Source organism: Acomys russatus, chromosome 4 (genome assembly GCF_903995435.1).
Source record: "Acomys russatus chromosome 4, mAcoRus1.1, whole genome shotgun sequence".
Classification (NCBI taxonomy): domain Eukaryota; kingdom Metazoa; phylum Chordata; class Mammalia; order Rodentia; family Muridae; genus Acomys; species Acomys russatus.
In genome coordinates this window covers 16,034,031-16,060,333 of record NC_067140.1, presented here as the reverse complement: position 1 = coordinate 16,060,333, position 26,303 = coordinate 16,034,031, and the positions used below count along the sequence as shown (strand labels likewise).

Genomic DNA, 26,303 nt, shown 5'->3' with positions numbered 1-26,303 from the left:
CGAGTGTCCTAAATACACAAGTCCTTCCCGGAGCTGGATCACAGAAGAACGTTTGGGCTCAGCAAACTGAAATCTGAGTAGGGTCAAGCAAGCTTCAGGGCTGGCACAGTCTAGCGCTCCTCACTTCTCAGCCTCGCAGCTGCCTCTTTACAAGGTGGCCCTGGCCACAGTGGATCTACTTGAGAGAGAGACTGTCTCCTCCCATCTGTGGATCCAGTGGGGGTTCAGACTGGCTGTTTCCAGCTGTCTGTGAAACTGAAGGGGACAGGGTGGGGGTCAGCCTCCACTAGGAGTGTGGCACTAGGGTCAGCTCCAGGAGGGGCTCCTCTGTCGGTGGGACCATGTACCAGCAAACGAGTCGAGTTGTGTGTGTGTCCCCGCCATGGCCTGCTCAGGGGTGCTGGCGGCAAACTAATGCCTAGGGCACGGTGCTGTTCTCAGTGTGGTTTGCCCCTCTGGCTTCCAGCCCTGCCCCTACTGTCCCTGGGTCCCCAGCTGAGCCTGCATGAGGACAGCGCTGTGGTCAGCCTGACTCTGGACAATGTGCATTTGGAGCACGGCGTGGTTTACGAGTATATGAGCACGGCGGGGGCCAAATGCCATGTGCTGGAGAAGATCGTGGAGCCGCGAGGCTGCTTCCGCCTGGCTGCCAAGGTATCACCCTGCTTCCAAGTCCCACCCTAGCCATCCCTACCCAACCCTGCACCGTACCCAGTCCCACCCCCAGCCCTGCTCTGTCAGGCCCTGTCAGGCTCCGATCTGCCCCAGAGCCCATCTAGTCCTTACCTCAGTAGTCATCAGCTATGGAACTGGGGAAGATAGGTGTGTGGCACAGCCCCAATCTCTTAGGGTGTCCACAGGAAAGGACTCAATGTCCCCATGGTACACAGGCATGCTCAGTGGCTGTCCTTCTTCCCGCAGATCCTTGAGGCCTTTGCTGTGGATGACAGCATCTTTGTGCAGAACTGTGGGCGGCTCATGGCCATGAGTAGCGCCATCATCACCATGTCGCACTATGAGTTCCATAACATCTGCGACACCAAGCTGGAGAGCATCAGTCAGAGGATCGCCTGCTACCAGGAGGTACTTGGTGCCTACGCTCTGCTTACGGCTTCTCAGCTGAGTTCCATCTGAGTGAGACTAAACCTCATGGGCTCAGTCACTGGCCAGGCCACATACAGGTGGACTTGAGGCCCAGCCATATCCAAGTGCTTAAGCAGCCCAGCTTCATTCTGAGGCTGGACCTTCACCTGGGGTGACCAGATGGCCTTGTGGCTCCAGCTGTAGCATCTGCTGTGAAGATGGGCTCCCAGGGTGCTCCAGGCTCTGCGAGTGTCCCTTGCCTTGCCCTGCCCCAAGCACTTTAGAATGAGGAGGCGACTATGCCTGAACCCTGTAACTGAGGACCAGGAGACATGGTTTCTAAGACGCTACAGCAGCTAAAATAGAGAAAAGAGTACATGTCAGTGCTCAGTGTCCCGGGTTCTGCTAGGCTGTCCCCTGAGAGGCACTCAGAGGACCCGCTCCATTTGCAGCTATTACTGTTTTCTCCGATTTGGGAATGTCGAGGCTAGGCTAGGACAGAGTGGCTCCAGGGGTATTCAAGGACCCGCTGATGCCACCTCACACTCCCTTGTCCCCACCTCTCAGTTTGCAGTCCAGCTGAAGAGCAGGGTCAGCCCCCCCTTCAAGCAGGCACCCCTGGAGCCCCACCCGCTGTGTGGCCTGGACTTCTGCCCCACCAACTGTCACATCAACCTCATGGAAGTGTCCTACCCCAAGACCACCCCTTCGGTGGGCAGGTCCTTCAGCATCCGCTTCGGACGCAAACCCTCCCTCATCGGCCTTGACCCAGAACAAGGTACCTACATGTTTCTATTAGAAATTGTATTAGAGCTCACCTTACAGAAAAATGTCCAAGGCTACCTCCAGGGCGGGGTTAGTGGCCGCTTAGTCATCAAGGACGCAGGCTCCTATCTTTCTGTATATTACCATCTTTAGTTTGAGTCTTTCTCCTTCATGATGTCTCTCATGTATAATATGGCTGCCAGAGTACCTGCCATCATGTCTGCACTCTAGGTAGGAGAAAAGACCTCACCAGTTCAAATGTATTGTCAACAAATGACAATAGTGCTCTAAGAGTGTCAAAAGGTCAAAGTTGCTGTTTGTACCTCTCTGTCCAGAGGTGTAGGCAGGGTCCCCTATGTCTAAGTCTGGGCCTGTTTCTGAGTAAGCTCCCCTACCTTTGCTGCAGGCCACCTGAACCCCATGGCCTACACCCAGCACTGTATCACCACCATGGCTGCCCCATCCTGGAAGTGCTCATCTGCTGGAGACGGCGACTCCCAAGGCCAGGGTCTCAATGACAGCAGCTTCGGCTCAGCCAGTGGTGCCCCCAGCCAGCAAGACCGGGGCCTGAGCTTCCTGCTCAAACAGGAAGACCGTGAGATACAGGATGCGTACCTGCAGCTCTTCACTAAGCTAGACGTGGCCCTCAAGGAGATGAAGCAGTATGTCACCCAGATCAATAGGTAAGGCCTGGCCCCGGGGTCCTCTCTGGAGTCTGGACGTCACTGCTCACAGTGCTCCTGTGCAGCCTCCCCGGGCTCTCCCCACCAGGTGCCTTGAGCATCTGCGGCCATAGAAAGTGCCTTCTTCCCTAAGGAGAGCCAGCTGTCAGGAAGGGGGAGGGGCAGCCAGTGTCCTCACGAGGTTAAAGTCTGTGACACTGCAGCAAAGTGGGCTGCTGAAAAGGTGTCCCTGTTAACTACAGGACACTGTGGTGTAAGAGCAGCTGCCAGCTCTGGGCAGGGGTAGCTCCCAGTCACTGCTCAGCCTCAGGAGCGGGGACAGAGGTCGGTTAAACCACCTTAAGTTGCTTTTGGCTAACATCAGGGACAAGCAGTTCTGTATAGCACATAACAAGTACGTGGCCAGGCTGTGGATGCAGGGGAGAAAGGAGGAGCAGGAAGAAGAGGAGGAGGTAGAGAAAGGGGGTGGAGGAGGGGCTGCAGGAAGGGGTGGGGGGCAGAAGGAGTAGCAGCAGGAAGGGGAGGAAGTAGAAGAGGGGGAGGAGGAGAAACAGGTTCAGTGTCTGCATCAATATAGGGACCTGCTTTCTTTTTCTCTTTTTAAAATGTATTTATCTTTATTTTGTATGCGTTGGTGTCTTGCTTGCATATTTGTCTGTGTGAGGGTGTTGGATCTCCTGGATCTGGAGCTTCAGACAGTTGTGAGCTGCCATCTAGGTGATGGGAATTGAACTCGGGTCCTCTGGAAGAGCCACCAATGAGTGCTCTTAACCGTTGAGCCATCTCTCCAGGCCCCCAGGATCTGCTTTATATTTGCTACTTGGAAGGAACACTTTGGAACCAATCAGGGCCATTTGTGCATAGCCTGGTACCAGATAATGCTAAGGGGGATTAATTTTGCTTGGTGCAGTGGGAGCCATGCAGTCAAGTTTTAGAACGGCTTCTTCCCACCTTGGTCTGGTAATTCGGGTCTGTGTTGTGGGGCTCCTGGGTATGTCGGATGTTTGCAGCATGCCTAGCTTCTGCTTGCTCAAGGACCATGGTATTCTCCAGTTGACAGCCCAGACTGTCTCCAGACAGTGGACACATTTATTTAAAATTCTTGCAGACTTAATGGCCTGCCACTCACAGGGACTAGGCGATACCCTGTGTCTTTTATATATTTCATCTTCACAGCGTCCTGGTGTTTGAATTCTGATATTAGCCCCTTCCCAGAGGAGGAAACAGAGCCTCAGAAGGCAATAACATGACTCTAACCTAGGAAATGTCAGTGTGAGAGGGCCAGTAGGACCCCAACTAACTGCAAAGCCTGTGCTTTCTTTCTTTCTTTCTTTCTTTTTTTTCCTTTCTTTCTTTTCTTTTCTTTTTTCTTTTTTTTTTTTTTTCCCCCCTGAGATAAGGTTTCTCTATGTAGCCTTGGCTGTTTTGGACTCGCTTTATGTAGACCAGGCTGGCCTCGAACTTAAAGAGATCCACGTGTCTGTGCCTCCCAAGTGCTGGGATTAAATGCGTGCACCCACTGCCCAGCCTGTTTTACTTTTAAAATGAAGTTTTATTGTGGACATACCTGCCAATGGTGTGCTGCATTTGGTGGAGTTGGTGGCTGTGACTCAGGTGCTCTGACCTGCGGACTCTGGGTTCTTGTTTACTTTTACTATTTTGTTCTTTTGAGACAAAGTCTCATGTAGCTGAGGCTGGCCTTGAACTCTTGATCCTATACTCCAGCCTCCAGAATGCTGGGACTACTACAGGTGAGCTTCCATTCCTAGTCTAAGGCAGTGGTTCTCAACTTTCCTAATGCTGTGACCCTTTAATACAGTTCCTCATGTTGTGGTGACCCCTAACCATAAAATTAATAAATATCTGATATACAACCCCTGTGAAAGGATAGTTTGATGTGCAAAGGGGTCGTGACCCACAGGTTGAGAACCACTAGTCTAAGGGTTTATCCTCTGAGCTATACTACATTCGCAGCCTTTGAGGTGTTTATAGCTGAGTCCAGCAGGAGGTAGCGTTTGGGGTCAGTGGAGTTGCTGGTGGAACTTCAAGGGAGGGAGAACGCTGCTGGGTAGCTTCCTTTGTCTCTGTGGAGTCAGCCTGGTCTTTGCTGAGCCCCGTGTGGTGATGCCTTGCCGGCCTGTGTCCTCACCTTCAAAGCCTTCCCCTTGCTCTGGCAGGCTCCTCTCCACCATCACAGAACCCACTTCGGGGGGACCCTGTGACCCACCCTTGGTGGAGGAGACCTCATCTTCCCCACCGGTCAGCGAGGAGAGCGAAGTGGACAGGACTGACCATGGCGGCATCAAGAAGGTGTGCTTCAAGGTGTCAGAGGATGAGCAGGAAGACTCGGGCCACGACACCATGAGCTATCGTGACTCCTACAGGTGTGTGCGACCCAAAGGAGGCCACCAGACCTGTGGGAAAGTCAAGACTGGGAAATTTTCCAAGATACAGGGGGTGGGGTCAGTCTCTGGGGCTAACTGTGTGTTTAGAGGTGGGAGGTGCACGGTCAGGGAGGATCTGAGGCTCTCAGAGAACACTCCGGAATGCCTGCTTGGCTCCCTTTCCCTGAGCTCCAGCCTGGCACATGGACTGCACTCTCTCTGTGTTACTTCATATACTCGCAGGCTGGAAGAGAGTCTGGGTTCTGTGGCCTGTGGTGCTTCTGTGGATCCATGGAGTCAGACATTTTCTTGTTTTCCTGCCTCTGGGGTTAGATTTACTCTGACAGTACCAGCAGGGTATTAATCATGACCAGACAAAACCAGGGCTTCCTGTGCTGTGACGGGTGACCCTCACTACCACAGAGAAGTGTGGGGTCCCCAGTGGAAAAATCACACACACAGTGTCTGACTCTTGGGGTCCGTATCTGTCTCGCCCTGCAGTGTGTGGGCAAAGGCTGAAGCCACAGGACTGAGGGGTTGATGTTGCCAGTCCGCCTCATGTCAGCGCCCTCCCTGTGTTCCCCAGATCTGCCTGGTCCCCATGGCCACTTTAAACGGTGTCTCTATGGCAGCATTTTGTGGTTGCTTTGGCACTCTGTGTCCTTGGGGCACTGTCTCAGACTCCCCCCACCTCTCGGTTTTCATTTTACGTGTGATTTTTCTTTGTCAAAAAGTTGTTGGAGCAGTGTTTGCAAGGTGGCCTCTTGTTCCCTCATCCTGCTGAGTTCTTTTTGGTCAGGTATGGTGTGGGCAGGTGTGCAGGCTCAAGAGAGCCATGAGGTGCTCAGAAACCTGGGGGACACTAAGACACTTCAGTGAAGAAAGCCCCGTCTATGTTTCTGAGCTGAGACCTGAACGGGTTTCTGACCCTACATGGGACACCAGCCAAGCTGCGCTGGCCTTACGCTGCTAGCTGGGCATCTGTCCAAGGCTAGGTGTTTTGTCTACATCCCAGGTTGTGGGTTCTAGGATCTGGGATGAGGGTGACTCAGGGTGTCTCTTGTCCCATTGCAGTGAGTGTAACAGCAATCGTGACTCCGTCCTGTCATACACCAGTGTGAGAAGCAACAGTTCCTACCTGGGCAGTGATGAGATGGGCTCAGGTGAGCAGGCTGCGGCCATGAGAGCGTGGCCTTGGACAAAGGCTTTGCTGGCGAGGGTGTGAGGGAGAGGTTACAGCGGGGACCCAGGGGGGCTGTTCTGTATTTTATCACACTCCACAGTGTCATGGAATGGGACAAGTTTCCCAGAAATTATTTACTGTATACCTAAGAGCAGCCAAGTCCCGGTGATGCAGCAGCCAGTGAAATGAAGAGTCAGGGACATGGAACAAGTGAACACATACAGGCGCGCGCGCGCGCGCGCGCGCGCGCGCGCGCGCGCGCGCGCACACACACACACACACACACACACACACACACACACACACACACACACACACACACACGAACTGCTGTGTATGCTGGGTGCCTGGGGGAGACCTGATCTCACTGATCTCATTCAAGTCATGCACGCTGATGGAATTCCCTAAAAAACAAGCACCATTCTGGCTGAAATCCAAACAGCACAGAAAGTTCAAAGCAGTGTGTGGAGGTCTATCTTCTCCTCCTGTGCCCGTCCGTGGCCTTTGCTCCTCTGGGGGCCACTAGTGAGTGGGTCCCTGAAGGTGGGCAGGTGATAGGTGACTAGACCAACATTGGCCTTGCCTTATGAGCTAGGTGGTATATGATGCTGGGAGCTTTGAGCCAAAGCCAGACACTTGCTGATTTTTTTTTTTTTTTTTTAAAGTCTATTTGCTTCAGACTTAACAACAATAACAGCAACAAACGAAAAACAAAAATAGTAACAAAACACTGAATGTTGTGGGTAGAATACTTGCCTAGCATGTGCAGGTTGCTACTTCCATCCCCAGCCCTAAAACAACACCACCCCCCAAAAAAAGAAGGAAAAATTCATTTTGTGACCACACAGTACATTACTGAAACCTCCCTCGAGGGTTTGAGAACCTGTCCCCCAGGAGCTCTCAGCTTCCTGGGCCTCAGGCTGCCGTGTCTGATCTCACTCTCCTGTGTGTCCATTAAAGTCTCCACGTGAAAATGTAGTGTTAGTTCTGCATCAGTTTACTAGAAGGAGGAGGAGGGGGAGCGGAGGCCAGGGCAGGTCTTACACCTTGCGTGGCGTGTGAGCTATGTGGTAGACGGGAAGGCTGTCCTGTGAGCACTGCGGAGCGGGCTCCTGTGAGGGAAGCTGGGTTGAAGGTGGCCTTGGTGGCTCGTGCCTGTAATCCTAGCACTCAGGAAGGCTGAGGTAGAAGGGTTGCTGGAAATTTGAGGCTAGCCTGGCCTACATACTGAGTGAAGGGGCCAGGCGGGGTGTACAGAGTGAGACCATCTTGAAAAATCAAGAAAGGGGGCCAGTGAGATGTCTCAGTGCTGTCCAGTCTGACAACCCATGTTTGGTTTCTTGGACCCACATGATGACGGGAGAAAACTGACTCCCACAAGTTGTCCTCTGACCTCCACAGGAGCTCCACAGCCACCCTCAGCAACATGAATAAATGTAATTTTTGAAGTAATTTTTGAAAAAGAAAGAAAATCCGGGGAAGGAAGGACTGGCTGTGTGATGGATGGGGGAGCTGCATCCGTCCTTCTCTGTGGCTTTCGGAATAGATGCCGTCACCTGCCACCAATCCGCACGGCTTCAGTGCCCATGACCTGAGTTGCAGTTGATAAAACTGAGGCTCATAGGGTTGGAGGGCACTGCCCAGACCCTTGGCTAGGGGCTAGACATGTCAAATCCACAGACCCCCAAGTGTCTGTGCTCTGTAGCCATGGTAACTCATCAGGAAGGGTCGAGGTGGGACGGCATGCCTGATGCCTGTGTTTCCTCCTTTGTGCCAGGGGACGAGCTGCCTTGTGACATGCGCATCCCATCTGACAAGCAGGACAAGCTTCACGGCTGCCTGGAGCATCTTTTTAACCAGGTAGGCCCTTTGCCCACTGTTCCTCGGATCACCCTCATCACCCTGGGGTAGGGCGGCACGCCGTGGGTGGCAGGCCCCTACTGTGTTCACGGGAGCTTCTTGTCCCTAGGTGGACTCCATCCATGCTCTGCTCAAGGGGCCTGTGATGAACAGGGCGTTTGAAGAGACCAGGCATTTCCCCATGGAGCACAGCTGGCAAGGTGAGGGGACTTCGATGGACATGGCTGTCTGCTGGGCTCTGTCCCTCATCTGTGTGACAGCTGTGCGGGGGGAATCTTCATCCTGCCAGTTCCAACCTGTGGGCCAGAGCCAGAGCACTCCTGTGTTTGTTCAGATGTAGCTGGATTTTTTTTCTTTTTTTCCTCAGCCTGTGGGGTGAGGAGTTAGGGGTGGCGCGTGGCCTCAGTCCTCGTGCTGTCCTCACTGAGCTTTGTTCACAGAATCCTCCCACATCACAATGTTAATCATTTTCATTTGTGGTCGTTTTATTGTTGATGTAACTTAAAAACTAAACGAAACTCTCCCTATTAGAAATTTAGTTTCACAAGTAGCATTTTAAGCTCCATATAGTTGAAAAACCAATGTAACTTTTCACTAATCAGTGATAAACCAAACCCACAAATATGGTGGAAACAACCCCCAAAATGTTCCCCGCACACAGTTGTTCCTGGTGCCTGCTCAGAGCTTCCTAGAGAGGGAGAGAAGGACTGAAGATGGGGAGGGGGAAAGGTGAGCATCCCAAGCCCTCCTACTCACACACTCAGGCCATGTAGGCATTTCTCTCACTCTCCGTTCACCCTGCATCCACCCACCCACCCTCCATCTACACACATCTCCCGACTCACCACCCACCCCTCCATCCATCCACTATAACCCTTTCTATCCACTTGCTTACTCAACATTCCCTCACATCTACCTACCAACCTACCCTCCCTCCCTCATCATCCACCCTCCACCCATCTGCCTACCACCCCATCCACTCACATCCACCTGTCTACCTGTACAGTCACCTACCACCCACCCACCCATCCATCTATCCATCCATCCACCCACCCATCCATCTATACACATTACCTATTCTGTGCCCGTCCATCAACCCACCATCCTCTACCCTCCGTCTATGCACTTGTATCTTCCCTTCACCACCTACCTACATCCTCCTACCTGTTCATTCTCCACCATCCACATCCACCACCCACATCCACCACCCACATCCACCACCCACATCCACCACCCACATCCACCATACACATCTACCATCCACATCCACTACCCACCCACCATACACATCCACCATCCACCACCCACCACCCACATCCACCATCCACATCTACCATCCATATCCACCACCCACATCCACCATCCACATCTACCACCCACATCCACCACCCACATCCACCATCCACCATCCACATCCACCACCCACATCCACCATCCACCACCCACATCCACCATCCACCATCCACCACCCACATCCACCATCCACCACCCACATCCACCACCCACATCCACCATCCACATCTACCACCCACATCCACCACCCACATCCACCATCCACCACCCACATCCACCACCCACATCCACCATCCACCACCCACATCCACCATCCACCACCCACATCCACCATCCACCACCCACATCCACCATCCACTACCCACATCCACCATCCACCCACCCATGGTCACCATCTACCCACAAACCCACATTTGCTTCTTCACCCCACCCATCTGCCTGTCCATCAAGGAAGGCACCAGTAACTGGTTCCAGCTCATTCCAGGCCTACTCTGGACACTGACCTTGAGATGAGTCAGTGCTTTCCTGACCTCTGGGGTTACCATTGTGTATAGGAGACAGGGTTCAGATAGGCAGCTATCTTCCCATAGGGTAAGCAGTGACAAAGAATCAGGGGACCCTTGGACTGTCTCAGTGATGGGCCCCTGAAGGCAGAGGGCACATAGAGGGAACAACCACAGGGGTCTCAGAAACCTGAACTTGTAAATGGACAGGGTGGACTGCCTGCCTGACCTTTGACTGGTCCTGCCCAGGGCAGATGCACGGTCCGGTAGCCTCACTGCCTGCCTGCCTGACCTTGGGTATGTCTCTCCCTGCTCCAAGCCTGGGTTTCTGCTTTTATGTAGGGAAAGGCTGCTGGGCTACCACTTATTTGCTGGCTCGGTTGGTTGTGGCTATGAGGGTAATATCTGAGGAGCCTGTGGCAACAGCTTCTGGCTCTAGGAGAGCCAGGCATGATCGATTAGTAATGTCTGTGCTGGGTTGGTTACAGCTGCGGGGAGACTGAATAATGGTGTCTGTTGTGTGTGTGCTACTATGATGCTCTGGTCCTGTCAGGTTCCTTGATCTAGGGTAGTGAGCTTTGTTACCTGGTGACAGGGCACAGGTATCTGTGCCACCATTCTCCATTTGTCTCCTGACCTCACACCCTCTTGCCACTTTGCCTTCCCAGAGTTCAAGCAGAAAGAAGAATGCACGGTCCGTGGGCGGAACTTGATCCAGATCAGCATCCAGGAGGACCCCTGGAACCTGCCCAGCTCCATCAGGACCCTGGTGGACAACATCCAGAGATATGTGGAAGGTCAGTCGGTCAGTTGGTTGGGTGTCACAAATGTTGGTGGCCTTTGGTTCAGAGTATAGATTGTGGTATTGTCTGGAATGGGCCCATCTATGTGGCCCTGTCCTCAAGTCTAGGGAGGGACCGAGCAGTGGAGCCATTTCCTAGTCGATGTCCAGACCTGGTGAGGCCCCGGGCTGTCTGTGTGGCTGGAGGAGCCTAGGACATGGGCCATTCCTGCTGAGGCTTCTTGCCGTCAAGAGGCTGGCCTCCTTCCTTCCCAGCTTCTAAACTTGGATTCCATCTGGGTCCTTGTCCTTGAGGTCACAGACTGGAGCTCACTGGTCTGAGCTATCAACAGTATGGGAATGTCCTGACACCTTAGTGGCCAGCTGCCCTGTGGCCACCCACCCTTGAGTGGGGACTTGTGTCTACCCCACATATCTTTTACCTATTTGAATCTTCGGGTACCTTAGTCAGGGACTCTGGGGTAGAGGGGCCCTGGCCAGGGCCAGGAGCACGAGTGAGGAATTACAAAGGCACTGCTGTCTCAAGCCAGGCTACCCTGGTTCCAGGTGACAAGCTATGTGCCTGACTACCAGTGACCACCTGGTTAAGGGTCAGGGTTTACGTGCTCCGAGATAGGCGTGGACACGGGAGGCAGCTGTCACACTCCTGCCCCTCTCAGGATGAGATTTTTCTCTCTCAAGCTTGAGATTTCCAGGGTTTGAATGTACTCTGCCTTGTCAGTTCCATGCCAATTCCTGTGGTGGCATGGTCCATGTGACCCACAGGGGCTCTGAAACTTACCTAGCATGCATTGTTGCTCCTGAGCACAGCAGAAGCACCACCACATCTGTGAAGGGCCCGAGCCCATGTGCTGCAGGCACTGGTGTGCTGCCTCTGCCAGCCCTGCTCATCATCCTCTTCCTCTCTCCTTCCTCCTTCCAGATGGAAAGAACCAGCTGCTCCTGGCTCTGCTGAAATGCACAGGTGAGAACAGGGCTCTGAAGAGGCCACTGCGAGTCACAGCAGGTGCTGTGACCACAGGCTGAGGAAATATCCTGCTGGTCAATGGCGTCTCACTGGGGCCCTCAGCATCTGCTCTGTGGAGGCGGCCTTTGCTCCTAGCCTCACCAGGAACTGCTTGAACGTCACTGCTTCCTCTGGGGCCAGGCGGGGGCCTAGTCGCAGGAGCCCTATTCAGTGCTACATACGAGGCTTGGCGGGTGTTGGCAGGGATACTGGCAGAAGATGGAGGGTGAGGAAGATAGGCCCTGCGTTAGTAGAGCCTAGCCCTGGAAGAGTGGAGGGTGCAGCTGTAGGAGGCCTTGTGAATGTGTGTATGAATGCGCATGTGTGTGCTTGCATGTCCATGTCCCAGATGCGCCTTCTCTCACCCAGGTGACCAGGTCCTTCGTCCATCTATCATGCCAGTTGGGGGCAAGACAAGGGAGGTGAGGCAGAGGAGAACATTCTTAAGACTGACTGGTCTTGAATATGTAGTTTAGTGCTGCTAGTGTTCATGTGACTGAGGCTGAGAGGTCCTCTACCTCATGTCAGGAGAGATGGAGCAGGGTTTGGACACAGCCTTGGGAAGGACCACACATTTGCTTTTTTAGGAAGCAGACACTTGGCCAGTAGGATAGGAGATTTGGGGTGGATCTGTCTGCTTTTGAAGAATTTATTTTTGTGGAACTGGTTTTTGGCAACTGAATTGTCCATTCAGAATTCCCCATGGGTCCCCCTGTGGGTGTGCTGGGTCCTGGGTGTGGGTGTTGAGGGTGGAGATGCTGTTGGCACAGCACCACCCACTCAGAGACTCCTGCACATCCCACAGATACAGAGCTGCAGCTACGCCGGGATGCTATCTTCTGTCAGGCCCTGGTGGCCGCTGTGTGCACCTTCTCAGAGCAGCTGATGGCTGCCCTAGACTACCGCTACAACAACAATGGCGAATATGACGAGAGCAGCCGAGATGCCAGCCGCAAGTGGCTGGAGCAGGTGGCGGCCACGGGCGTCCTGTTGCACTGTCAGTCTCTGTTGGCACCAGCCACTGTGGTAAGTGGCCAGGGTGGGTGGCAGCAAGGGAGGAACGTCGTTATGGGCACTCTCTGCTCCTGTTCACCCAGGGGTTCATATGGTAGTGATTTGCTGAGCATTTACTGTTATAGGTGGGAATTTGTGGATGAACAGTAGTCCTTATGTGCCCTGTGTCCTGGGGAAGGGAGACAGACACACAGAAAAGGACTAGCCCAGAGCATAGTCCCATGGTTCTGAGCCACAAGCAGGCATCTTGTGACAGTCTGAGTTGTGGCAACTGAGTAGTCCAGGGAGGGGAGAAAATATTACTCTCATCTATTGCACATGTAGAGGACAGGGGTGCTGGCTCAGCATCCAATAGAAACTCCAGAGACTGCCACAGGTGGCCCACGGGCAGCACAGCCTCAGAGCGCTCCCTGCCGGCCACTGATGAGCACTGCTGCTGGTCTTCTGAGATCTGCCTCTAGGCCAGAAATTATCTCCCACTCTCCCACCTCCTACCCCTCCCAATATGCCAACCTCACTAACCTCGTCTCAGGATGGACCACTAGACCCAGCTTATTCACCGATGGCACCAGCACAGATCTGGCCGCTGGGTCTGTAGCTCACTTTTAGCCAGAGAGGTAGACTGAGAGGAGGGAGGGAGGCATCAAGCAGAAAGGTAACTCAGGAAAGCCCTAGGCCTTGGAATTTCTCTGGAGGGAGGAGTGGTCAAAGCCAGACTTTCTGGGAAGGCTGCTCTCGAGCTGTGACCTCTGCCAGCCAGCTCAGGGTTGATCTGAGGAAGCATGTGCAAGAAGGAACAGCACATGCAAAGGCCTTGGGGAGAGGCCTGTGTGGCCAGTGGGGGCAGGCAGGGAAATCAAGGTTGGTGGGGTGGTGGGCAGGTAAAAGGCAACTCAGAAGCTACAGGGCAGGGGGCTCATGTAACTCAGCCTAAGTTTTAAAAGGAAGTGTGGAGCCCTGGGGAGAGCCAATTAGGGGACTGGATGGGGAAGGAATCCTCTGAGATACCCTGGTGAGGAGTGGCCATGACTGGAATTGAGTGTTGGCTAGGAGGCCGGAGGGAGGCTAACTTAGTGTGTCCTGGCAGTTGCCTATCAGGCTTGGTCACGGCTGCTGGATGGGGCTGTGCAGGCTTGAGGACAGGGCCGAGAAAGGAAGTGCAGATGCTCAGGCTGTGTTTTGGATGGTACTTGGTTTGGCTTTACTGGGGCAGAGCTGAGTTCTGACCCATAAGGGGCACAGGACAGGCGGCGCGATGAACCATGATGTCACACGTAGAGCCACACCCAGGCAACCCACAGGCCACCCAGCCTTATGGGCGAGAAGCAGGGCATCTCGGGACAGGGTGGCATCTGGGTCTCCCTCACTACATGCTCTCCCTGCAGAAGGAGGAACGGACGGCGCTGGAGGACATCTGGGTGACACTGTCAGAGCTGGACAACGTCACCTTCTCCTTTAAGCAGCTGGATGAGAATTCTGTGGCCAGTGAGTGAGCTCAGCCCTCCCTCCCCAGGCTGCTCAGAGCCACGCTGGCTCTCTCCTGTTGCAGGCTCGCGGTCCAAACGGCCAGTCTCCAGTGCTCCAAACCTCCCACCCCAGTGCCTCTCAGAGCACATGGAAACAGGAGGGGTGCATTAGCCACATAAGACCTGGCCAAACCTTAAGCTGACAGCACCTACCTACGTGCAGGCTGAGATGGACTCAGGGAGAAGCCGTGATTGATAAGTGATGCCTGCCTGGTATGCCTAGGGCTCTGAGTCACATTTGCTAGCCACAGCTCTTCCTTAGGGCTGCTGATAAGCTACAGGGTCTGTTTTTTTGAACTGCTTTGGCCAGGTAGAGGGGCTCTGAGCTGCCAGACAAAAAAGTCACAGGATGGGTTTGGGGAGGCTCTCCCCAGGAGCAGAGTCAATGTCAGGGCCAAGAGTAAAAGCTGTGGGGAGCCAGGGGCTGTGGGAGCAGGTGTAGGGAAGGGGCAAATCATCATAGGCTGGCTGAGTGACGGGGGTGGTGTGGGGTTGAGGCTCTCCCTCTGGGATGTTTGAGCAGGAAGGCCTCAGATGTCATTCTGTGGAAACATAGAGATGTCTCAGCATGCCATCCCAAAGCTGGAAAGACAAGAGGGTCTGAGGCTATCCTCTGACTCAAGAGGGATGGAGGTATAAGATTAGCCCCCTGCAGTGCCACTCTGGGCCCTGAGGAAGGAGGCCCTACACTGCTCTGGTGCGGCTGTGCCCAGGCTCCCCTCTGGCCTCCTTAGTGAGCCACCTTGCTCTGTCTCACCCTCCACAGACACCAACGTCTTCTATCACATCGAAGGCAGCCGGCAGGCGCTGAAGGTAATCTTCTTCCTGGACGGCTTCCACTTCTCCAGGCTGCCCTCTCGCCTGGAGGGCGGGGCCAGCCTCAGACTGCACACAGTGCTCTTCACAAAAGGTAAGCAGCTAGGTAGAGGGGAGGGGCGGAGGCAAGACCACTGAGCCTGAGTGGGGCCCAGCACTGATCCTCCCTTTTCTTCCCTCCCAGCTCTGGAGACTGTGGAAGGGCCACCACCCCCAGGTAGCCAGGCTGCAGAAGACCTACAGCAGGAGATCAACGCGCAGTCCCTAGAGAAGGTGCAACAGTATTACAGGAAGCTCAGGTAGCTGCCCTGGGCTGGTGGGCGTGGCTGGGGGCAGGTTGCCTGCAGGGTGAGGAAGCATCTTGCAAAGCCACTGTTGAGCCTATCATCCTCTAGAGCACATAACACACTGTACAGTGGAGGCCAGAGGTCACTGCTAACCCATTATACAATTGAGTATACTGAGGCCCATGCAGCCTGCCCCAGGTCACCCAGCCAATGAGCCCAGCCCAGTCTCTTTGGCCTATACCTCCCTGTGCAGGGAAGAACTGAGTAAGGAGTTCTGGGGTCTTTTGGCTCCTCGCACTGGGTCCTGCTCTGAGAACCACTTCCAGAGAGAAGTGGGAGAAGGCAGGAGACAGAACGTTGTCCCGGGGAAGCACGGCTGGGCCCAGGAAAGAGCAGGAGACAGAACATTGTCTGGAGGAGCTGCAGCTGGGCCCAGGAAAGCAGCTGAGATCTGACATAACCACTCCAGCCACCTCCAGCCGTGCCTTCCCCCTGGCCATACCCTGCAACACACCCACAGTCTCGCCTTCACCGGACCCCCAAACAGACTCCCAACCTTGACCTCACTTAAGTTCCGTCTCATTGCCCTCCCTGCAGTATGAAGAGGCGATGAATAGGGGCCGGGGTTCCCGTGGAGAGGGGCGTTCTCTTCCCAGGTCCTCTCTGACCATTTGCAAATTGGAAAATGAAGTTCCTGTGAATTTACTAAGCAATAAGACCCACACGATTTACAATTGTCATTGCCATCTCCCTGTCCCTTGTCTGATTAGCCGCCTGTTCCATTTGTGCAGAGTGTTCATGGAGACTTTCCGTGGGTCCTGCACTGCCCTGGGACTCGGGAAACAGTCCCGTTCTTCACGAACACTTGTTCTGTCAAGGCTGGGCCGACAAATATGGCCACCCCTTGTGTATAAATAAAGTTTTATTCACATACAGCCAAGATAAGTTCTTCCTGAAATTTTTGTGGCTTTCCCCCCCCTCCCTCTGTGTATGACAGACAGAAGATCAAGGCTCTCTGTTAAAAGGGTTGATGCCCTGTATAGAAGGATTTAGAGAGTGACAAGCTGGTAAACCCACAACAGCTTTGTGCTAATTGCTCAATATTCAGAGGAGAGAATAGGAATGGGGATGGAGGAGCAGGGCGCGGGCTGTTGTCTAGCGCAGGCGGGCAGAGGTGGCATGAAGCCCCGAGGACCCTGTCTTCCTTCCCTGGGGCTACGGGAGGAGCAGGACAGTGGGCACATGCAGCCCCTCAGAGGTACTCAGTGACTTCCTTCAGAGAGTCTGGCCAGGATACAGGCCTGTAGGGGCTGGGACCTGGGGCAGGGGCAGGGCAGAGTGCGCGCGCGCACGCGTGTGTGTGTGTATGTGTGTGTTGTGTGTGTGTTTTGTGTGTGTGTGTGTGTGTGTGTGTGTGTGTGTGTGTGTGCGCAAGATCCTCATTCCCATCTCCCCATCTGTTTCCTCCAGGGCATTCTACCTGGAGCGGTCCAACCTCCCTACAGATGCGGGTACCACAGCTGTGAAGATCGACCAGGTGTGCTGCTATTCATGGAAGCTTGGGTGGGGTGGGGACACGAGGGCCAGGGCCACTGCAGGCTGAGTCAGCCCTAACCAGAATCAGGCCCAGAAGCCCCCTGCAGCCCTTGCAGCCCCTGCCAGCTTGCTTCCTCCTCCCAGGACTTCTTGGGTGACATGCTCTTGCTGGCCTTTCCTCCTTGGGGGTCTCCCTCAGGAATACTTTCTTTGTCACATTTCCTGAGCTGAGACCCCCCCTAAGGATCAGAGTGAAGGGTGCCACACCAGGTGTGGATTCACACGGTGTCGCTTTTGCCTCACGTCATCGTCAGACACTTAGAAATCAGATTTCTCCATAAAAAAAGAGGCTTCAACCAGGCATGGTGGCACACGCCTTTAATCCCAGCACTTGGGAGGCAGAGGCAGGTGGATCGCTGAGTTCAAAGCCAGCCTGATCTACATAGTGAGTCCAGGATAGTAAGGCTACACAGAGAAACCCTGTCTCAAAAAGCCAAAAACAAAACAAAACAAAAACAAAAAACCCCCACCAAAAACCTAAAACTAGAGGCTTTGCCATTTCTTCGCCTTCTGGCTAAGAACAAGTGTCCTGTCTGTTCTTACCAGCTTTGTGCCTCGTCGGTCCTCTAAGGACAACAGCAACAAAATAGAGGCTTCTAGCTGCTCACAAGAAATGGAATGCTCTGGGACCTAGTGTGTCAGGATGGATCTGAGTGGTTTCTGTCCCTCTGCCTCTCACCCACAATGCATCTCTCTTGGCCTCCTGGTTCCCTAGGTCTAGGCAGGCCTTGAGGAACTGGCCATAGGGCCCAGAGGCTGTGAGCCCTGAGGAGTGTGGGCACCATCTTTGGGGATTTTGTAGTCTTGTTAGGTACAGACCAGGGTGTCATAATGGTCCATTGTTGAGGGAGACAGCATAAGGAAAGGCTTATCATCGGGAGAGGCCGTTTAAACTAGTTGTGACAGGTTTAGGGAGGATAAAAGAGGTTGCCCATTGAGGCTTAGGTGGGGCTGGGCTTGGCAGGGGAAGAGCCCTGTTGGAGGGTTAGACTTGAAACAGGAACAGCTGAATGTCAACTTAGAGGGTAGTGAGAGCTGCAGGTGGTCCTTGAGCTCTGAGAAGGGTACTGGGAAGGCAGCTGTGTCACTGATGGATTAGAAGGATGACAGAGAAGGCCAGTGGAGGCCTCAGGGCCGCAGGCCTCCCCTGAACACGTGTCACATCTCTTGCAGCTGATACGGCCCATCAATGCTCTGGATGAGCTCTATCGCCTCATGAAGTTATTCGTGCACCCCAAAGCCGGTGCTGCTGGGAGCCTCGGTGCCGGCCTCATCCCCATCTCCTCTGAGCTCTGCTATCGCCTGGGGGCGTGTCAGATCACCATGTGTGGCACCGGCATGCAGCGGTGAGCCTGAGCCAAGGCCGGATAGGACCTAGCTGGGCTGGGTAGGCTCTGGGAGTTTGGGGGCTCGCCCACAGAGGTGGGAGGGCTGGGTTCAAATCTGAGCACTTCAGTGTCCGTGGTCCGGGCCTCGGCCTACCTGTCTGTGAAGTGGGTTGGCCCGGGTCAGTGAGCCTGAGATGGTTGTGCACTGTCCTGATCCTAGCCAAGTCAGAAGGGAGACACCCTGAGCAGGTCTGCCAGTAGCTTGTAACTATCGAGCCACTGCGAAGCTATCCCAGAGTTCTGAGCTGGGGCCATTCTCCTCTTCTGGGGATGCCTAGCAATGTCTGGGTTCATCTGTGGTCTTCAGGACTGTGGGGAGGAAGGGAGGAGGGAAAAACAGCAGGTGGAAGCCAGAGAAACTGCTGTGTGTGTCTTACAGTGCCAGGATGGCATACTGAGGCAGGGGAGGCATGGTGCGTTACAATTAGGGAAACTGAGGTACAGGGCACAGGGTTACTGCGTGGAGGTGCAGATTATGAATCCAAGAGATCTGTCTACCAATCCGGTCACAGGAGTTGACATAGGGCACACACCTCTGTGCTCCTCTCTGAGCCCCTGAGAGTCTCCAAGGGCCATCCCTCATTCAGGTATTTACCACAGCCTCTGCCTGGGGCTCTGGCCTCTCATGGAAAGCTCCACGAAGCCCCTAGATCATGGTACTGCCCTCAGGGGTTGTGGGTAGCATGCATTGAGGCATGATGGCTGCCAGGAGGACTTAATGGAGAGTCCAGGGAACCTCCCTGAGAGGAAGAGGATATCTGAGGGTAGTGGGAGGAAGCGAGGCCATGGTGCACAGGAAGTGGTCCTTGCTTACTTCTTCACCCACTGCAGGAGCACCCTGAGCGTGTCCCTGGAACAGGCAGCCATCCTGGCACGGAGTCACGGGCTGCTGCCCAAGTGTGTCATGCAGGCCACAGACATCATGCGTAAGCAGGTGAGGCCACCCACAGTGGGCATCGTGGCCAGGCCCCGTGGGCTGGGGTTCAGCTCGGGACTGGCCCTCCTCAGCCCCAGACACCTTGCTCAGTCTCAACTGTTCACATTTGTTACCCAGCCCGCTCCCTGCCCCCGCCCCCCCCCCCCCCGCCAGCCTTGAGCTCTACAGGACCTAGGCCTGACACCGGTTTTCCTTTTAGGGCCCCCGAGTGGAGATTCTGGCCAAAAACCTTCGCGTTAAGGATCCAATGCCACAAGGTGCACCACGGTGAGTGGCCACCCACCACCCCCTCCCAGCCCCGTGCTTTCTCCAGGAAGGCCAAAACCTGCTGCTTGGCATCAGACTTATGATCTCACACCAAACTGAGTCCTGTGGGGCCACCGCTCACCATGGCAACTCTGAGAGCCACAACCATACCTTGGCCTGCTGCCTGATTTCCTACCCAGCCCCTGAGTGGTGTTTGAGCCCCTCCCCCGCCCCTGGTGGTGATTCTTTCAGTCCTGTGGTGGCAGCCTTCTGTCATCTTCAGCTGCTATCGCCTACAGGCCCTGAAGGGGCCGTGACTTCTCAGCCCCTGCCCTCTGGTACGATGGCTGCCTAGGAGTTCGGAATAACTCTTTTTTTGAAGTGGTAGCTTCAGGTGGCGTCTCTCAGGGACAATGTCCCACAGAACCCCGGTGTGCCCCTGGTCAGGGTCTTGGTGTGCTGCTGTCCACTTCCTGCAGCCTGTTTATGTCCTTTGGTCTACCATGTTTTCTTGCTCGCAACTGTTCCTTATGCTTTTATGGTGCCATCTCCCCTCTGGTGAACCCAGCTGCACCCCTACAGCAGCCCTCTGGTGAACCCAGCTGAGATCCAGCTGAGGTCCTGCTGAGATCCCCATTGGCAGAGGGCCACACACACAGAGGCCTAAAGATATTCAGTGTCGTGCCCAAGGTCACACAACTAACAGCTGAGCTGGCATGCTGACCCGACAGTCTAGGCTTAGACTTAACTCACCACCGTGCCATAGTATGGCCTTGCGCACTCCAGTTCACCACAGTGGCCTCCCTATCTGTCTGGTCTCCCTACCCCTCTCCTTGAAGCTCAGCACACACGCCTCCAGCCTCCATTGAAGGGATCCGGCAGTGTCCTTCCTCCACAGCCTTCTAAAGCCAAGGAGCTATCAAGGCTACAAGCAGACAGGCTCAAATCTGTGAGATGGGGAGAAACTTAGGTCTGCCACCCACTGCCTGTTCCCTGTATGCACCCAAATACACACACCATTTGGAAACACCCCGCCTGCCTCTGCATTAGTGGTTCTCACCCTTCCTAATGCTGTGCCCTTTAATACAGTTCCTCATGCTGTGCTGACCCCAACCATAACATTATCTTGTTGATACTTCATAGCTGTAATTTTGCTGTTATGAATCATGGTATAAATATCTGACATGTAGGATAGGTGATAGTTGGCCCCGAGAGGGGTCGTGACCCAAGGTTGGGAACCACTGGTCTAAAGGAACAGCATCTGCCTCTTGAGAAGGGTACAAGGTATCAAGGACAGCTTCAGTACATACCAGTCCGTGTATTTTTCCTCATGTGAATGACTTGTCCCAATAAAAGGGTAAATAGCCACATGTGGCGGCCACGCAGCCCCTCCTCATGCTTGCCACCTCTCCCCACCAGGCTGTACCGCCTTTGCCAGCCTCCAGTGGATGGAGACCTCTGAACACCAACATGTCCCCTGCTCGGCCACTGCCTCTGCACCTGCAATGTGGGAGGACACGGACCGGCCACCAGGTGACCTGAGGCTTCTGCCACAGCTGTGTCAAGATCTACCCAGCTGAGTCTGCTGCCACCGTCCAGGACAAGCCTCTGTGCACATATTCTCCCTGCTGGGCTGGCGGATTCTCCATGTGTATGCCTAAGGCCTGAGGGCTGCTTGGGGCCCTGGAGCTCATGAATGTAGCTGGGGCCTGGATGCCTGCACTCACCCAGGTCCCCTACACAGGGAAAGGTCACTGGGTCCGGTAGGTGGAGGCCGGTGGACCCTGCTCTTCAGATGGCAAAGCTGCACTTTGAACCTGGGTTCCTCCCGGGGCCACATTCCAGGAGACCGTGCCTGTCTCCTGTCCTGGCTGAAGCTTCCAGACATGCCCCCTGCCCCTTACTAACCGGCTCAGTAAGCTCTGGACAGCCTGGCCTCTGCCAGGAGAGGACGCCGGGCTGAGCAGCCATCACCTCGTGGACACTTGAGAGCCCTGCTGGCTTCCAACATGACCCACCACCATCGGAATTTGAGCTGCCAGCTCTGGGCACCAGATTGGCTCTGATGTTAATTTATATGATGTGACATCTCTGTGGTTTATATATATATTTTTTTTCCCTTACTGTTACTGTTAGTATTGTCAAGAGTTTTCTCCTTCCCTTAAGGATTTATGATTATGTCTTTGACACTTTAAATTTCAGAGAAAAGTTTATTGCCTAATGGGACCAATATAAAGTAGTATCAACTTTATTCAGTTCTACTAAAAAAACAAAAGAAACTAAATTATTGAAAGACTTTAAGACGTCATTATTTCCATTTTAAACCGTAAGGTTGTGAGATGTGGCTTATGGGGTCCACTGCTTCCCTCCCCTGCCTCAGCACCCCAGCATCTGGACACAGTGGACTTTGTTGTTTGAATGGCTGGACCAGGGTTTGAGAGGTGGCAGGCACGCTGTGTCATTTGTTTGATGTTGCCGTCTCAGAGCACCAGAAAGGTAGGAGCCTGTTGTTCTACCTTCTGAATAGGGGGCTGCACGTGGGGACCCCCTAGGCTCTTTGTCTGCTCCCCAACATATCTACAGGGAAATGCTAGCATGTAGGTGGAAAGGGGCGGTGCCTCCTCACCGCTGGCTGGCTGTAAGGCTGGGCTGCGGGGATTTGGTCTCCTTGCTCCCTAGGAGCCACCTTTCTCTTGATATGGAGTCATCTTTGTTGATGTGTTTTGTTTGTCCAGAGAACCAGGGCCGTATGTTAACCCTGCTGACGGGAGTGGGGGAAGGGCCCCAAGGGCCAGGGCATCGTGCCTGGTTTATTTTAAATGTACAGATGCTTTTCTTTAAATTCATGATAAAATTTTTTTATTATTATTAAAAGTCAGTATATAATACAGATAAGGTGTGGTTTGCTTGTTTGGTGGTGAGTGGTGTAGGACGGGCTCCAGGTAAGACATCTACGTGAAGCTGGCTTAGATTCTGGCTGTTGCTTGTCCCTGAGCCGCCAACCTTACTAACCACCGTGCCTCGGTTCCCTCCTGAGGAATGGAGACCAGCTCCCGTGCAACAACGAACAGGCTTAATATTGAACTCCAACCTGACTTTGTATAGTGGGAAAATGTGATTGTTATTTTTCTAGACATTTCCTGCCCTGTCCTGGGTGTTATCCATGTGTTCAGGGGCCAGGACAAGTCTGCAGAGCACCACAGAGCTATTGTCTGCCCAGTATCTTGGACCATCGCATCTGAGCAGAAGTGGAATTTAAATCCTCAATCATAGCTTGGAGAGGCAGCTCAGGAGTAAGAGCACTGGCTGTTCTCCCAGAGGACCGGTGTGGCAGCTCACAACCATTTGTAACTCCAGCTCCAGGGATGCCCTCTTCTGACCTCTGGACACCAGGGACACACGTGGTAAACACATGTACGCTGCAAGCAAAGACACTCACAGACACAAAAATAAATAAGTCTTTAAAAATACAGTGAGGCTTCGAATCCAAGCTGACGACAAATATGCCAGGCATAACAGATTAGACGTAGGCCAACCAGAATATACCTGCTGCACACTGGCCTGGGCCCAGGTGAGTCCCACGCTGTTGGTGGTATTTTATCTGTTTAGGCCAAGGTCATCTTCATGAGTTGCCAGGATTTTAGATCCAGCCAAGTCTGTTTCTTCTTAGGCTGAATTTGACCTGTAGGCTTTGGCCAGCCCTCTGTGACCTCCTCCTTCCCTTTTTCTTCCCTCTTCTTCCTCATCTCTTTCCCCATTTCCCACACACTGGAGAACGCTGACACCCGTGTCCATTTCTCATGAATCCCTCATCGTCTGCACCTGTCCCTGGTCTATTCTGAAGGCCACTGGGAACATGAAATGGCACACCTGACACCACTGGATGCAGCCGCCTGGGTTTCTGACTGGTGGGACTTAGCAGGCTGGGAGGGCCTGTCTTGTGACTTTGGAGGTCAACACCCTTACCTGTCTCCCTGACCCTGCAGCCCTGGGTGTTTGCTGGGAGGGTTGTCACCACCTCTCTGAGAGGCCCAGTTTCTTTCTTCAAGCAATAGAGACACTGATTGGCCCTGAACTAACTTTCTGAAGGCATGCAGAGCCCAGTTTGTCCAGCAGGGGGCATCAAGAGACCACAGGATGTCCAGAGGTTGCAGTTGTCTGGTTGGGTCTTTAATAGGGGCTTTCTTCATAATAGGGAGTGTGCCACAGGTGCCCATGTTGGGGGCAGTGCCTGCCTAGAGGTGTGGCTGAGGCTGTTTGGATAAGGGAAGCAGCCGCCAGGCTGAACTCCATATAAGCATCTTTTCACTGGTTCCTCTGTTTCTCTCTCCCCCTCCCTCTCTTTTTCTCTCTTCCTCCTTTTCTGATTCTCTTTGTCCTGTGGTGGGTCTTTGGGTGTCACTATGTTTTTCTGTTGTCTCCTCTCCCAATCTCTTCTCTCCTTTGCCTTTTGTCTTTTTTTCATTTGGGTCTGGAGAACACCTTTGTCAACTACAGAGGTGCTTGTGAGGGATGTGACCGCTGACCCAATCCTTCCCCCCTGGAACCACTTAGAACTATGTCCACCAGGTGGCAGTGTGGGCCAAGCTGTCTCGAGAGGGATCCCCTGGCTGCTCCAGTGTTAGAGGCCAGGCAGTGGGGTCGTTGGGGAGAGAGGTGTTTAGGAGTGATTTGAAGGTAGAGATTGCCCATGAAGCATGTGACTTAGTATGTCCCTGTCTCTCTCTGCACCTGACCTCCACCTGTGGCGAGAGAGCATGGCCAGTCCCTCAGAGGGAACCTTGGCCTGTCCAGTCAGTCAGACCAGTTGTCCAGCGTCTTTGAAGGGCCAGTTGTGACATGCTGAGTTATGCCCAGACACTGTGTATTAGGCATGCTGCTTGGGGGCTTGAAGGACACTATTTATTTATTTATTATGTATACAATGCTCTGCCTGCATGTACTCCTGCACACCAGAAGAGGTCATCAGATCACATTATAGATGGTTGTGAGCCACCATGTGGTTGCTGGGAATTGAACTCATGACCTCTGGAAGAGCAGTCAGTGTTCTTAACCATTGGGCCATCTCTCCAGCTCCCTTGAAGGACACTCTTACCACCCCACAGAGAAAAAAAAAATGGGCTCAGTTGGCTTAAGGGACAGATGGTCACATGAGCTTGAACAGCACAATGAGAGTGAACTGGTGCAGCTCCAAGTCAGAGGCAGGGGCATTGCATATGACCTAACGGGAAGCACCAGCGCCATTGGGTTTCACTGAGTTCCTCCAGATACGTCATGGGAGAGCCTGGCTTTAAGCCTGGAGCCAGAACAGGACAGAGGAGAATAGGAGAAGAAAGACCTGAATGGGTCACTTTGCAAAGGAAAGGGGCCAGGCTCGTCAGCAGAAACAGAAGGTGCACCCTTCCAGGGTGATGGTTAATCTTAGTATCAAATTGATTGGATCTGGGATCAACTAAGAGTCTGCCTTTGGGTGGGTCTGTGAGGGTAGTCCCAGAAGGATGAACTGAGATGAGGGGATACAGAGGCCGTCCCCCAGCATGGATGCTCCGGGTATGAAGAGTCCTGGGGGAAAAATAAACTTCTTGTCTTAGGGTTTATGATGCTGTGACGAGACACCATGGCCAAAAAAAAAAAAAAAAAAAAAAAAAAAAAAAAAAAAAAAAAAAAAAGTTGGGGAGGAAAGGGTTTATTCATCTTACATTTCTATGTTGCTGTTCATCAACAACTGAAATCAGGACAGGAACTCAAACAGGGCAGGAACCTGGAGGCAGGAGCTGATGCGGAGGCCATGGAGGGGTGCTGCTTACTGGCTTGCTCCCCATGGCTTGCCCTTCCTTCTCCTTCTGTAAGGAGGACTTTACCCTCACCACACATCCTCTGTTGCAGCTGACTTGTCCCCATGGCTGAGGCCAAGCAGAAGGAGTCAAAGGGCCCAAGGAGACCAGGAGACAGGGGGGCAAGGGGACACCTACTTCCAGGAAGCAGATGAGGTAGACCCAGGGCCCTGCTAGAGCCCGGGAGACACCAGGGTGTGAGCATAAGCTGAACACCCATTTGTGCTGGCCATAGTGTTCATGGATGGCACCCATCCCCTCAGTAAATGTTCATGATTACCCTATAGGGGCCCTGTGGGGACAGTGACAGAACTCAGCCCTGACCTCCATGGCTAAGGAGCCTTAGAGTCAAGAGCTGAACCCCTGGTGTCTGGGTACAGAGCCTGAGTCCTAACCCATCTCTGTCAGCCAGAGCAGAATGGATGGTACAAGGTGACCCAGGACATCTTGTATTTCAACATGAAGACAGGCAGAGCCCGGCTGTGGAGAGCAAAGGTGTCTGACATGCTCCGGTGACACTTCTTCACCCTGGTGGCGCTCAGGAAATGAGAACCCAAATGCTCGGCAGGTCAAGGAGGGGTGACAGAGGCCTGGCCTCTGCTGAAGCCCAGGAGCTCTGCACTGGACTTTCCAGGCTCAGGGTGTCTGGGCCAGCATCTTGACTCCTGTGTGCCTTGGTTTTCCCTGAAGTGCTCTTCCTGTTGGATCTGTGGCTGGACATCTGTACTGTGGCTGCAGGAGTCATTCAGAGATGACTAAAGTCTGAATATTAGGTGTGTGGGAAGAGGCCCACCTGGGCAGGCCTGACACAGGGGAGGCCCTGCTGACCTCCTATGTGACATTTCTCTCTCTCTCTCTCTCTCTCTCTCTCTCTCTCTCTCTCTCTCTCTCTCTCTCTCTCTCTCTGCGCACAGTGAGGCACTGTGTGGGGTGGATCAGTGGGTTTGCTTCACCTAGGGTATGCTGTTCTTAGGCCAAAGACACAGTGTGGAATGTTCTGGGCCACACAGAACCAGGGCCAGTGGGCATCACCTTCCCTCAGCGTGGGAGCTCAGGATTACAGGCCTGTGAAGTCTGATGCTGCCCTCCCTGTGTGG

The 26,303-nt window shown here is 53.7% G+C and overlaps 1 protein-coding gene across 1 annotated transcript in view; it reads left to right on the top strand.

Moving 5' to 3' along the window:
* Prex1 (phosphatidylinositol-3,4,5-trisphosphate dependent Rac exchange factor 1) overlaps window positions 1-21,659 on the top strand; it is a 151,972-nt gene extending 130,313 nt beyond the window's left edge. The window contains exons 22-40 of the mRNA XM_051143817.1: window positions 467-654; window positions 922-1,083; window positions 1,651-1,861; window positions 2,255-2,531; window positions 4,709-4,915; window positions 5,990-6,078; window positions 7,876-7,958; window positions 8,068-8,158; window positions 10,423-10,551; window positions 11,479-11,520; window positions 12,368-12,588; window positions 13,962-14,061; window positions 14,869-15,012; window positions 15,103-15,217; window positions 16,676-16,742; window positions 17,975-18,147; window positions 19,021-19,123; window positions 19,326-19,393; window positions 20,792-21,659. Coding sequence (XP_050999774.1) covers window positions 467-654; window positions 922-1,083; window positions 1,651-1,861; window positions 2,255-2,531; window positions 4,709-4,915; window positions 5,990-6,078; window positions 7,876-7,958; window positions 8,068-8,158; window positions 10,423-10,551; window positions 11,479-11,520; window positions 12,368-12,588; window positions 13,962-14,061; window positions 14,869-15,012; window positions 15,103-15,217; window positions 16,676-16,742; window positions 17,975-18,147; window positions 19,021-19,123; window positions 19,326-19,393; window positions 20,792-20,834 — 2,513 coding nt within the window. The 3' untranslated portion in view covers window positions 20,835-21,659. The remainder of the gene's footprint in view (window positions 1-466; window positions 655-921; window positions 1,084-1,650; window positions 1,862-2,254; window positions 2,532-4,708; window positions 4,916-5,989; window positions 6,079-7,875; window positions 7,959-8,067; window positions 8,159-10,422; window positions 10,552-11,478; window positions 11,521-12,367; window positions 12,589-13,961; window positions 14,062-14,868; window positions 15,013-15,102; window positions 15,218-16,675; window positions 16,743-17,974; window positions 18,148-19,020; window positions 19,124-19,325; window positions 19,394-20,791) is intronic.
* The last annotated feature ends 4,644 nt before the right edge of the window (window positions 21,660-26,303 follow it).